The sequence below is a fragment of the Oryctolagus cuniculus genome, chromosome 7 (assembly GCF_051225735.1).
Source record: "Oryctolagus cuniculus isolate XC-2025 breed Fujian yellow rabbit chromosome 7, ASM5122573v1, whole genome shotgun sequence".
In the NCBI taxonomy this organism is placed as follows: Eukaryota; Metazoa; Chordata; class Mammalia; order Lagomorpha; family Leporidae; genus Oryctolagus; species Oryctolagus cuniculus.
In genome coordinates this window covers 82,082,234-82,095,228 of record NC_142873.1, presented here as the reverse complement: position 1 = coordinate 82,095,228, position 12,995 = coordinate 82,082,234, and the positions used below count along the sequence as shown (strand labels likewise).

The 12,995-nt window shown below is 42.8% G+C and overlaps 2 protein-coding genes and 2 pseudogenes across 3 annotated transcripts in view; 3 read left to right on the top strand and 1 right to left on the bottom strand.

Moving 5' to 3' along the window:
- Window positions 1-9,224, top strand: part of LOC100347754 (guanylate-binding protein 7) — a 63,204-nt gene extending 53,980 nt beyond the window's left edge. Inside the window, exon 12 of the mRNA XM_089300414.1 lies at window positions 9,133-9,224. Within this exon, the coding sequence (XP_089156540.1) occupies window positions 9,133-9,177 (45 nt within the window). The 3' untranslated portion in view covers window positions 9,178-9,224. The remainder of the gene's footprint in view (window positions 1-9,132) is intronic.
- The window catches only part of LOC100346985 (guanylate-binding protein 7), a 144,718-nt gene that overhangs the window by 92,308 nt on the left and 39,415 nt on the right, over window positions 1-12,995 (bottom strand). The gene's annotated exons all lie outside the window — the stretch shown is intronic.
- Window positions 3,637-4,242, top strand: LOC149125630 (pleckstrin homology domain-containing family B member 2-like; annotated as a pseudogene).
- Window positions 10,671-11,550, top strand: LOC100358272 (centrin-2 pseudogene; annotated as a pseudogene).

Below are 12,995 nucleotides of genomic sequence, written 5' to 3'. Positions count from 1 at the left end.
TGTAATCCTATTTGTCTAATTTTGCTTTCATTGTCTCTGCTTTTTGGGTCTTACACTGACTGAAGTCTCTGCCTATGCTGATGTCTTCCAGTATTTCCCCCTATGTTTTTTTCTAGTAATGTGATGGCTTAAGGTCTTAGATTTAGATCTTTCATCCATTGTGAGCTCATTTTTGTATAGGGTGTTTGAAAGGGGCCTTCATTCATACTTACACATGTGGAGATCCAGTTTTTCCAACTCCATTTGTTGAAGAGATTGTCCTTTCTCTGGGGAATGATTATAGCTCATTGGTTAAAGAATAATTGGTTGTAGATCAGTGGGTTAATTGCCTGGATTTCTATTCTAATCCATTGATCCACAAGTCCATTTTTGTGCCACTACAGGCTGATTTTATTATAATAGCCCTGTAGTATGTCTTGAAATCTGGTACTGTGATGCCTCTGACTTTGTTTTTTTTTTTTAATAGATTAAGATATCTTTGAGTATTTGACTCTTTATGAACTTCAGGATCATTTTTAATGGATCTGAGAAAAATGTCCTTGGTATTTTGATTGGGACAGCACTGTAAATTGCTTTGGATAGAAGTACAGATATTTTTTTGAAATTAAGTCATCTAATCCATGAACATGGAAGAGTTTTGCATTTTTTGGTGCCACCTTCTATTTCTTCCATTTATGTTTTATAATTTTATAGTAGAGATCTTTCACATCCTTGGTTAAATTTTTTCTAAGGTGTTTAACTTTTTTGTAGCTTTTGTGAACATGACTGATCTTTCAAGTTCTTTATCAACTAGAGCGTTGTTGGTGTATATAAATGCTGTTGATTTTTCCTCACTGATTTTATGTCCAAAAATGTTTTCAAATTCTCTTATAAGTATTCACTCTTCATGGAGTCTTTTGTTCCCCGTATATAAAGGACCATGTCATCTGCAAACAGGAAGAGTTGTCTTCATTATTTCCAATTTATACCCTTTGATTTCTTTTTCTTGCCTAATGTCTCTGCCTAAATCTCCCAGAACTATATTGAATGGTAATGGTGACAGCAGTCATTCTTGCCTGCTTTTTGATTTTAGCATAAATGTTTTTACCATTCCCCCATTCAGTATGATGCTGGCTGTGAGTCTGTCTTATAATGATTTGATTGTGTTGAGGTATGTTCCTTCTGCATCCAATATTTTGGGGTTTTTATCATGAAAGGAAGTTGTATTTTTTGAATTTGTCTCTGCATCTATTGGGATAAGCACATGTTTTTATCCTTCATTTTTTGATGTGATATATCATATTTAGTGAGTCGCATACACTGAACCATCCCTTTATTGCTGATATGTTGTTCAATTTTATTTGCTAGTATTTTGTTGAGGAATTTTGCTTGTATTTTTTCAGGTATATTGGCCTATATTTCTTTTTGTTTGTTTACCATTTTTTCTTTTTTCCTCCTGGTTTTGGAGTTAATGCAATGTTAGACTCACAGAAAGAACTTGGCAGGATACCCTTGCTTTTTATTGATTTGAATAGTTTAAGAAGAAGTGGGAGGGGCCGGCACTATGGCACAGCAGGTTAATGCCCAGGCCTGAAGTGCCAGAATCCCATATGGGCACCAGTTCGTGACCCAGCTGCTCCTCTCTGATCCAGCTCTCTGCTATGGTCTGGGAAAGCAGTAGAAGATGGCCCAAGTCCTTGAGCCCCTGGACCTGTGTAGGAGACCAGGAAGAAGCTCTTGGCTCCTGGCTTCACATGGGTGCAGCTCCAGTCATTGCAGCTAATTGGGGAGTGAACCAGCAGATGGAAATCCTTTCTCTCTCTCTCTCTGTCTCTCTCTCTCTCTCTCTCTTCTGCCCCTCCTCTCTCTGTGGAACACTGACTTTCAAGTAAATAAATCAATCTTTTTTTAAAAAAAAAAAAAAGAAGAAATGGGATAACTTCTTTTCTAAAAGTTTGGTAAAATTCAGCAGTGAAGCCATCTGGTCCTGGACTTTTCTTTCTTGGGAGGCTCTTTATTACTGATTCAGTCTCAGCCTTCTGTATTGGTTCATTCAGTTTGCTATGTCTTTGTGACTCAATTTTGCTAAATTACATGTGTCCATAAATCTATATACTTTCCCTAGGTTTCCCAATTTATTGGCACCTATCTGTAATAATTCCCAATGATTCTTTTAATTTCTGTGGTATCAATTGTAACAACTTTTCAATGCTGCTTTTATTCATTTTGGTCTTCTCCCTTTTTTTTTGGTTAATTGGGATAATGGCTAATCTATTAGCTTATTTTTTCAATGCAGCAGCTCTTCATTTCACCAATCTTTGTGTATCATGTTTAAGTTTTAGTGTTTTTAGTTCTCCCATAATTTTTATTTCTTATTTACTCCTACTAGATTTGGGATTAGTTTCATCTGGTTTCTCCAAGTCCTTGGAATACATTGTTAGACCTTTTTTTGATTCGTTTCCAATTTTTGATGTAGATACTAATTGCCATAACTTTTCCTCATAACACTGATTTTGTGTATTTCCTAAGTTATTTTATGTTATGTTGTCATTTTCATTCATTTTGATGAAATTTTTTGTTTTCTCTTTTGATTCTTCTATGACCCACATGAAGGAATCTGCAGGTTATGTCCCAAGTGACTAGGCCCCTGTCACCCATGTGTGTAGCCTTGTTTGAGTTCCTAACTTTCAGCTCCAGCTTGGTACCAGCACTGTTGTAGGCTTTTGGGAAGTGAACTAATAGAGGGGCCTTTCTCTCTCTTCCTTTCTCTCTCCCCTTTCTTATTCTCTTTGTCTCTCGGTGTCTTTGTTTCTGAAATAAATTTATGAAGGATTTAAAAAATGTTAAACAGTGATAATAATCCTCCCATAGAAAATGAATAAACTGTTGATTTCTTTGGAGCATTGTCCTTATAAACTTTTCATTAAGTTTCAAAGCCATTGGAGGGTGAACCAACGGCAAAGGAAGACCTTTCCGTCTGTCTCTCTCTCTCTCACTGTCCACTCTGCCTGTCAAAAAAAATAAAAAAATAAAAAATAAAAAAAGATTCCCTATTTTTCCGTTCAATCCTCATGACAAATCGCTTGTTTATTCTTGCTTACATTTTGGCTGAATTCATGTTGCTCCTCCTGGAGCTCTTTGCAAACTCATGTCACATCCATCTTAGTGCCTCAACTTAGATGCTGCTCAGACATGCTACATCATGTTAAAATGAGTTCATTTTTGTGCAAAAATTTGAGTTCTTTCAACCTTTTTTTCCACAGTACACAATTTTCATGAACTTTTTCCAATTCTATCACACACATCCTATTGCTAGAAACATAGCCTTCCCCACATAAGTTTTTTCAGTGTGGAATAGAACATGTTGACTAACAGATCCAAACATATAGTGGTTTTCTATCAAATTAAGAATCCTAAAGTTAGCAAACTTCAATTTATGTTCAATAACTAATGTTTAATGTTTCATCAATTTGTCAATGACTCAGGTATTGAATGCATATTCATCATTTGATTAAACATTAGAAGAAAATGCTATGAGTGAGTTACCAAATAGGTTTTGGACAGTTTACTAGTCTGGACCCCGAGCAGCATCCGAGCAGCATCCTCTTCCTACAGCCGTGGTCTGGGTTCTGCAGTCTTAGCTTTCCCAGTGACGAGATGACGTTTGTGAAGAGTGGACGGCTGCTATGACAGAGAACCATTTGAAAGTATTGGAAGAAGAATTGGTTTGACCTGTGGTCAGATGGCCACCTGGTCTATTACGATGACCAGACTGGGCAGAGTGTTGAGGATTAGGTCCACATGCCAGCGGACGGCATCGACATCTGTATGGAACAGCAATGTCGAGACATCCAGTCTCCAGACGGGAATGCAAGACTGCCTGCTGCAGATGGTTTGCCGAAATGGATAAACGATGTCATTGTGCGGAAAGCTCAGATGATTGCTCGGCCTGGAAATTTACACTGCAGGATTCTAGGACAAACACAGCTTACGTGGGCTCTGCAATCCTGTCTGATGAGACAGCTGTTGCTTCCTCCCTATAGCGGCACCCACCCAGTAGGAACTCAAGTTGTCTATGCTGCGAATGGGCAGGTGTATGCTGTGCCTTACCAATACCCGTATGCTGGACATTACAGACAGCAGCCCACCAACCAAGTCATCATTCATGAGTGGGTTGAGACAACGACAGTGATATGGCACTGGGTATGCCCTAGGGTCCCTGTTCTAGGTTTTTAGAGCCTCGAGCCTTGAGACCTTGGTGTGCATAGCTTCTGATAACACTGTGTGCAATAATATGATTTGCAGGGATTTTTAGTTTGTGACAGATTTTTAAAACAATGGCATTAATAGTCCTTTTGAAAGTAGCGACCTGATAATTCTAACTAATTCACATAAATATCAGAGAGAAGGAGGGTTCGCAGCACGTGGAGGAGGCCCAGCCTGAGGAGGAGGCCCGGCCTGTGCAGGGGTGGGGTGCTGTGGCTGTCCTCAGAGTGCTGGGATGGCCAGTGGCCAGGAGACTCAGGTTGTAGATAGGAAGTAGGGTCTGGCCACGTGAAGGGACTGCTCCAATTCCCACCCTGCCCTTCCTGGCCTGGCCTGGCCTTGTGTTTTTGCTCCTGAGCTACGTGTGGTAAGGGAAGTGTGAGACATTGGATTTTGAGCCCCCAGTGTGTGAAGCCTTGGCAAGTCCTCTGTCATCCTCCCTCTCTGTCAAATACTCATTTTCCAGTACCATGGAACATGCGCTTCAGCCACTCTTGTTGGCATTTGTTTTGCATTGTGAAGCTCCCGGTCCCGCGGTTTTCCGTCCCGCCTAGTTTGGGCAGTTGACTTCCACAGAGGCGGTCAGCACAGTCAGAGCTGGCTGCCCCACACTCCAAGTAATTCCGTTTTCCCTAAAATCCACTCCAGCTGGGACAGTTACCTACATGCGCTCTTGCTTACTGCTCAGCCATGAATCTCCTCCAAAACTTTTTCATTTCTTTCCTTTCTTATGAGATTTTGGTGTAACACATCTGTCTCTTTTTCCAGAACATGTTTGCCTCGTGTAACACTTCACAGGTAACTAAGCACAGGAGATCACAGGAGTCAGAAATCACTGGGAAGGCAGTGTTCCATGTACAGAGATCAGGGCAAGTTCAAGAGTGAGGTAAAGGACGCTGTGAGAAGAACATATGAATCTTCACCCACTCTGAGGTGCGGGCATCAATTGCCGTGTGTTGGGATCGTTCCTCCAAATGTAGGCTGTTGCTGGGAAAGTATGACCCCACTGATGCTATTTCATAAAGCCTTCTTTTAGTAGATACTGATTTTATTCCATATTCTGTCCTCAAGAATCTCTCTTCATATTCACAAATAGGGCCACGGGCCAGGAGCTGGTTCTCAGGATCTGTACTCACCTGAGCTGAATCTGTCAGGACAAACACTGGGCGATGATGCTGATTTGCTTCACTTCTCCATCATTTCGCAAAGGCTCAGACTCACTCTTTTTCAGAACTCCCATTCAGGGACGTTGTCAAGTACCCTATGTCATTCCAGGTATAATCCTGACTTCTTGAAGGTGGTGGGGGCCAAGTCACCCTTGAGTTAAGCCCTGACCTCACCATGGCGTCTATGATACTCTGGACCACTCAGGATTCTGCTTTATACTGTTCCTGGCACCTGTGGAGACTCTCTTGAACTTCACCTTGGTGAAGTTCTTTGTACCCATTTGTGTTGAGGAAGCCACATGGATTGGCAGATGTCAGCTTCTTTTGGTAGTGTCAGTAGCCCTGGTGGTTAGAAATTGGTAAGCCTAAATTTCCCACAGGCACATATTTGACCTGCTCTTTACAATACAGGGAAAAAAATCCCCTATGGATTTTTTCTGTAATATCCATGTACACTGACAACAGCAAGGAGATAAGATTTTTTAAGACTGATTTGTTTATTTGTTTTATATATATGTTTTATATTGCTTTATATTTATTGTCAAAGCACAACTAGGAGGAGCTGCTCAGTCTACTGTTCTTGTGCCTTGTTCATTTAGGGAGCCAGATTCTATTCATTCCTCTGACCCATCCACACTTCCAACCCCACAGCTCTATTACTTCTACCAACTCTAAACCCTTTTAGCAAATGCTTTGCTATCCACTTCAAGAAGGATATTCTGTGCAAACTCTCCAGGTGATTGCGTATTCCTGGCGAGGGCAACTCCCCTGTTCACTGACCACCCCATGGCTGTAAATGGATCTGCATCTACATGCGCACAGCACACTGCAGAAATTTGTAAAGCAAATTACCACACAAATACAATAATAATTTGCTCCAGTTCCAGTCAGCTCTTGTTTTTGAACTATGTCCCTCTGATGTACTGGCAGGATGAAGTATATCTCTCCTTTTTTTTTAAAGATTTATTTGTTTATTTGAAAGTCTGACTTACACAGAGAGAGGAGAGGCAGAGAGATAGAGAGAAAGAGAGGGAGAGGTCTTCCATCTGATGGTTCACTCCCCAGTTGGCCACAATGGCCGGAGCTGAGCCGATCCGAAGCCAGGAACCAGGAGTTTCCTGCAGGTTTCCCACACGGGTGCAGGAACCTAAGGACTTGGGCCATCTTCCACTGCTTTCCCAGGCCATAATAGAGAGCTGGATAGGAAGTGGAGCAGCCAGGTCTTGAACTGGCTTCCATATGGGATGCGCGCTTCAGGTCAGGGTGTTAACCCACTGCACCACAGCACTGGCCCCTAAAGTATCTCTTTTTTCCTCTGCAACTCTCCCATAACCTGTTTTCTGTCTAAACCTGGAGTCAGTATAATCTCTTATTCCAAGACTCCCTTTCATCTGAACTATGTGTATGTCACTAATTCCTTGGTACCCAGTGAACCCTAATACAAGAGTGCCATGCCCAGTGCTAGTGCTTGTGAAACATCTATCTAACAACAAATGACCAGTTGAAAAGAATCTCCCAATAGATAAGAGTAATCTAGAAATTATTTATTGAAATCAATGATTTTTACTTAAAATGGAAATCTCTCCAATGTCATGTATACTTTTGAGGCCATAAAATAATTTATATTTGTGAACAGAAATTCATAATTCATAGAAAATGATGAAAACACGATGACTCAACAATGAGATAGCACTGCCATTAAATCTGGAGTATCTTGGCCGGCGCCGCGGCTCACTAGGCTAATCCTCCGCCTAGCGGCGCCGGCACACCGGGTTCTAGTCCCGGTCGGGGCGCCAGATTCTGTCCCGGTTGCCCCTCTTCCAGGCCAGCCCTCTGCTGTGGCCCGGGAGTGCAGTGGAGGATGGCCCAGGTGCTTGGGCCCTGCACCCCATGGGAGACCAGGAAAAGCACCTGGCTCCTGGCTCCTGCCATCGGATCAGCGCGGTGCGCCGGCCGCAGCGCGCCGGCCGCGGCGGCCATTGGAGGGTGAACCAACGGCAAAAGGAAGACCTTTCTCTCTGTCTCTCTCTCTCACTGTCCATTCTGCCTGTCAAAAAAAAAAAAAAAAAAAAAAAAAAAAAATCTAGAGTATCTTCATATAAACCTGTTATAGGTTGATAAACACATTCCTTAGTTGGAATCATCCTAAATGCAATCATAGTTAAATCACTTGTGATCAATATTTCAAATTTATCTACAGACAGTGGATTTCCTTAATCAGGAATGGAGTTGGATGGTAGGTAGAAAGCTGTGTTATTACACAAAAATTCACAAAAGCATTCAAGTGTCCCTGGAACTATGTTTGGTTGCCTAATAGAAACATTAGATGTAATTAGAAGAAAAGACAGCTCATTTCTCACCATGAATTCTATTTCAAAGAAACCTTGCCCGGCTTTCACTTTCAGTCTCATCTGAGAGAAGATGAAGTTTCCATCAAAGTCTTGAAATGGATACCAGATTTTGCATTCATGGAAAATTACAAATGACTTTCATTGATGTTATTTGCATAAACTCAGCTTGCAGGCTGAGAAGGTGAGCTGAGGCCAGAGAGTTCCTGACAGTGTTAGCTGTGGCACTGCGGGCACCTGATACGTGAATGGGTAAATGGCAGCCACCTCTCTGTCTTTCTCTGCATGTGTGTCTCCCTCTCTTTGTCTCACTGTCACTCAAAAAAATAAGATTATGAACTTTCAAATTTCTGGTAGATAATTTTAAAAGAAACAGAGACACAAAGGGCACTCAGAACTGAATTTGAAGAGAAAGAATCTATCATCTCATTTGGGTAGGAAATTCGTATAGGGGCCAATTAACCCCATGTCATACTGCACCTGTTAGATATAATATTTTAAGCCACAATCATTCCTGGCAATAATGCCCCTGGCTCCTCACAGCAGCCATTAGATCCCCAGGTGCCTCATGAGAGTGGTCCGCCTACAGGGACACGTCGGGTGACATTCAATGTCTGTTGTGCACTCTGTCACATGATTCTACCTTTCCCTGGTAAAAAAGCAACCCTAGAGGCAGATTCCACCAGTTCCCTCAATTAGCACAACTGTGAGAGAAAGAGGGCTTCCTATTACAGTGTCCACATAGGTAGCCTTCTATTTAATAGTGCACTTCCAGCAACCAGAAGCAGCGGGAGAAAATGACCGCGCTAGTTTCCCCACAGCCTCAGCTCTTCCGGAACACCGTGCACACCCAGCCAAGAATGTGCGCTGTAACACAGGTAGTGGCTCCAGGCATGTGGAAGGGCAGCCCCTGCCTGTCGGAAGGCTCACCAGTGGACAGAGGGACAGGGACTCCATCGGTGAGGAGCAGGGGCAGAGCGGTCCAGAAACTTGCGGGAACCCAGGGATGTTCCTAGCGTGGGATTCCACAAACCTGTCTTCTGCCTGTTGACTAACGCTGTTAAAATCTCTACTGTGTATGGAGTTGGTCTTCTGTGTGCAAAGATACTTGCAAATGCGCGGCAATGCTGAATGGGACTGGGAGAGGGAGAGGGAGGAGGGGGAGGGGTGGGAGGATGGATATGGTGGGAAGGATAACTATATTCCTAAAGTTGTACTTATGACATTTATATTCCTTAAAAATAAATTAAAAATAAATAAATATGTAACAACAACAACAAATCTCCAAGGCTAGCAAGATATGAGTGCGGTTTGATTTCTGTTCACCTCCCCTCAGCACTTATTTTGGTGATCGGATATATTTTCATTTTCAGCTTCTTAAGAGTGGATTCTCGAGGAGCCAGACCAGACAGAGTTAAGAGGGGAGCAAGGGAGCGAGGAACTTGTTTCTGACTGCGGCGCCCTGGCCTGGTGAGTGCACCATGGCGCTTAGTCACCAAGGCCCCCTTCCCTTCCCCAGCACTGTCTCTGTGTTGGCTTGGGCGCTGGGGGCCCAGCCCTAGGTGCAGTGTAACTGTGGGGCCCAGAGGAGGTGGGGGGTAGCCGCATGTGCCTTGTATGCGCAGCTTCTACTTGGTCTTCCCCCTGGGGGCTGCAGCAGAGTCCTGCATGTGATGTGGAAGGACAGATCCTATCCTCTTCTGCGCAGGGCGGCTCAAGTCCTTTCTGGGAATGAGACCCAGATCCAGCCCCTGACAGTGGCGCTGCTGTGGGGTCCTTCCCTCCTGCCTCCCTGCTCTTTCCTGCTGTCCCCTGCTGGGCTTTGGAGGAATAGAGAGGAAAGACCCTTACCTTAGACAAGTTGAATCCTCCAAGTTTCACCTGATGTTTTAAAGCCACACAAATATTCCAGAGTTCACCAAGTTACATTTCACGGAGCTCTACTCTCACTTTCACTACTCAGCTGTTGGAATTCACTGTACGGTCTGACCACGCGTGTTTACATCCACTTTTAGAGTGCATGGTCCCTTGCTTGAACGGCATCAGTGACCAGAGGTGCTTGTGGAAGACCCAGAAGGGAGGCGTTTGTATCCTCGGCCCACGTGACCCCTGGACAGGAGACTTGGGAAATCGCTGGGGGTTTACCCCCATCTGATAGAGCTGCCTTCGTTACGTGTAACTTGGTGTTAAAATTTCCTGGTTTATGTTCCGTTGTGCAGATGTGCCAGATTTTATCCCTTCATCATTAGATGAGCTCTGTGGTTGTTTCTATGTCTCAGCTATTATGCTGCAGTGAACTTGCAAGTGCAGCATCTCTTCCATAGACTGACTTCCTTTCCCTGCATATGTACTCAAGAGTGGAACGCTGGATTGGATGGTGGCTCTAGTTTTAGCTTTTTGAGGAGTCTCTAAAGTTTTCCACAATGGCTGTCCTAATTTACATGTCCAATAGTGGGCAAGGATTCTCTTTTCTCCACACTTGACCAGCACTTGTTATTTGGGTCTTTGATAAAAGCCCTTCTACCTGGAGTCAGGTGATGGGCCATCATGATTTTCATTTGCATTTCCCTGATGATGAGTGAGAGAGAACATTTCTTCATACACCTGTGGGCACATGGAATACTATTCATCTATAAAAATGGATGAATTCATGTCATTTGCAACAATATGAATGGAACTGTAGGTTCCTTTGAAATGGAGAATTGAGATAGTTTCCCTTCAAAGTGACTATTGATAAATAATGACTCTGCCCTGCCATTTCCCAAAAATATTCCTATTTTTTACTTCCAACTTCCTTTGAACTTTTACTGAGAGATGTTCTTCCTTTCCCTTCTTTCCTAATCATGACCATGTTTCTGTGTTTCTGTGTGTATCACATCCTTAAGCATCTTTTGTAGGGCTGAATGGGTGGTGACAAATTCTTTCAATTTTTGTTTGTTATGAAAGGTCTTTATTTCACCTTCATTCATAAATGAGAACTTTGGAGACGTAGACCAATGGGGAGCCCCGGAGGTAAGCTGGCGGCCAACAGGGAGCTGTGCCATGTGCGGGGTGGTGGAATGGCACCGAGTCTGTGTGTACGTAGGTTGCTTTAACAATGGGCATCGGAGTGAGTTGGCTATGGCCTCTAACTTTAAGAAGGGAAATATAACATCTAGTGCCCAGCGGAAAAGGATGAGTCCTAAGCCTGAGCTTACTGAAGAGCAGAAACAAGAAATCAGGGAAGCTTTTTGATCTCTTTGATGCTGATGGAACTGGGACCATAGATGTTAAAGAACTTAAGGTGACAATGAAGGCCCTGGGGTTTGAACCCACGAAAGAAGAAATCAAGAAAATGATAAGTGAAATTGATAAGGAAGGCACTGGAAAAATGAACTTTAGTGAGGTTTTGACTGTGATGACTCAGAAAATGTCTGAGAAAGATACCAAAGAAGAAATTCTGAAAGCTTTCAAGCTCTTCGATGATGATGAAACTGGGAAGATATCATTCAAAAATCTGAAACGCGTGGCCCAGGAGTTGGGCGAGAACTTGACAGGTGATGAGCTACAGGAAATGATTGATGAAGCTGATCCAGATGGAGATGGAGAAGTCAATGAGCAAGAGTTCCTGCGCATCATGAAAAAGACCAGCCTTTACTAAGATCCATGTCGCCTTTTCTACTGCAAACACACCTAACTAGATTTAGTGCCTGCCATTGTGTAAAATCTGGCTTTTGAGAACACAAACTATTTTCTCCCACACTGACCTCCCTACATAATTTTAGTTATGGCCTCTAATCTATTTCAGACTTTTAAAGTGTTCTTTGATACTCAAACTCTTTGTAAAATGACCTGCTGATTACTTGAGTTCTCCAAAGCAGAATAAGAGCACATTGGAGCAGAAAAAAGGGTCTTAAAGCATTGGCCACCTTCCATTTTGCCTTGCATTGCTTCGCTCTTGTCATATATTTCACAAAGAAGCACACTGAATGACTACTTAGACAAGCACATGTTGTACCCATGTCACTAGAAGCACTGGTGGTTTTTCAGTGGTTCTTGTTTCCAGTTGATACTAAAGTGTAATCTTCTCTTTTATAAAACCCAGTGAACTCTTGCATTGGCATTTGGATGTATGTTAATGCTATTTGTTTTGTCTTAAAAATAAAACCTTTCTTAGTCTGGAAAAGAAAATAAATGAGAGCTTTGCAGGATATGATATTCTGGGTTGATTTTTTTCTCTTAAGACTTGGAATATATCTCGCCATTAACTCCTAGTCTGTAGGGCTTCTGATGAGAAGTCCAATGTGAGCCCAATTGGAGATCCTCTGAAAGTTATCTGGCATTTCTCTTGTGCAACTTTTAGAATCTTTTCTTTATGTTTTACTGTAGTGAGTTTGATAACAATGTGTCGTGGTGAAGATCTTTCTTTTCTGATCATATCTATCAGGAGTTCTATGTGCTTCCTGTACTTGGATGTCCCTTACATTTTCCAAATTAAGCAAATTTTTTCTTATTATTTCACTAAAAAGGCCTTCTAATCTTTTGTTTCTTTCCCTGCCTTTTGCAACTCCTCGAACCCATATGTTGGGTCATTTGATGGTATATTGTAAATTCCCAACAGTGGTTTTTAGTTTTCTAATATCTCCTTTTGGTTTTGGTTTGATTGTATAATTTCCTGTGTTTTGTCTTATTCTTCTTCTTTTTTTTTCAGGCAGAGTGGACAGTGAGAGAGAAAGAGAGAGAGAGAGAGAGAGAGAGAGAGAGAGAAAGGTCTTCCTTTTACCATTGATTCACCCTCCAATGGTCACCACGGCCGGCGCGGGGCAGCGGCGCACCGCGCTGATCTGAAGGCAAGAGCCAGGTGCTTATCCTGGTCTCCCATGTGGGTGCAGGGCCCAAGGACTTGGGCAATCCTCCACTGCACTCCCGGGCCACAGCAGAGAGCTGGCCTGGAAGAGGGGCAACTGGGACAGAATCTGGCGCCCTGACAGGGACTAGAACCTGGTGTGCCGGCGCCGCTAGGCAGAGGATTAGCCTATTGAGCTGCGGCGCTGGCCCGTTTTGTCTTCTAAGTCAGATACTCTTTCTTCTGCATCAACAATTCTGTTGTTAAGGCTTTCCACTGCATTTTTTATTTGTTCTACTGAATTCTTCATTTCATTTTGATTTCTCCTTAAGATCTCAATTTCATGAGAGAAATTTTCTTTCATGTCCTGTACAGATTTCAGTAGTTTGTGCACTTGCTTCTGATTACTTC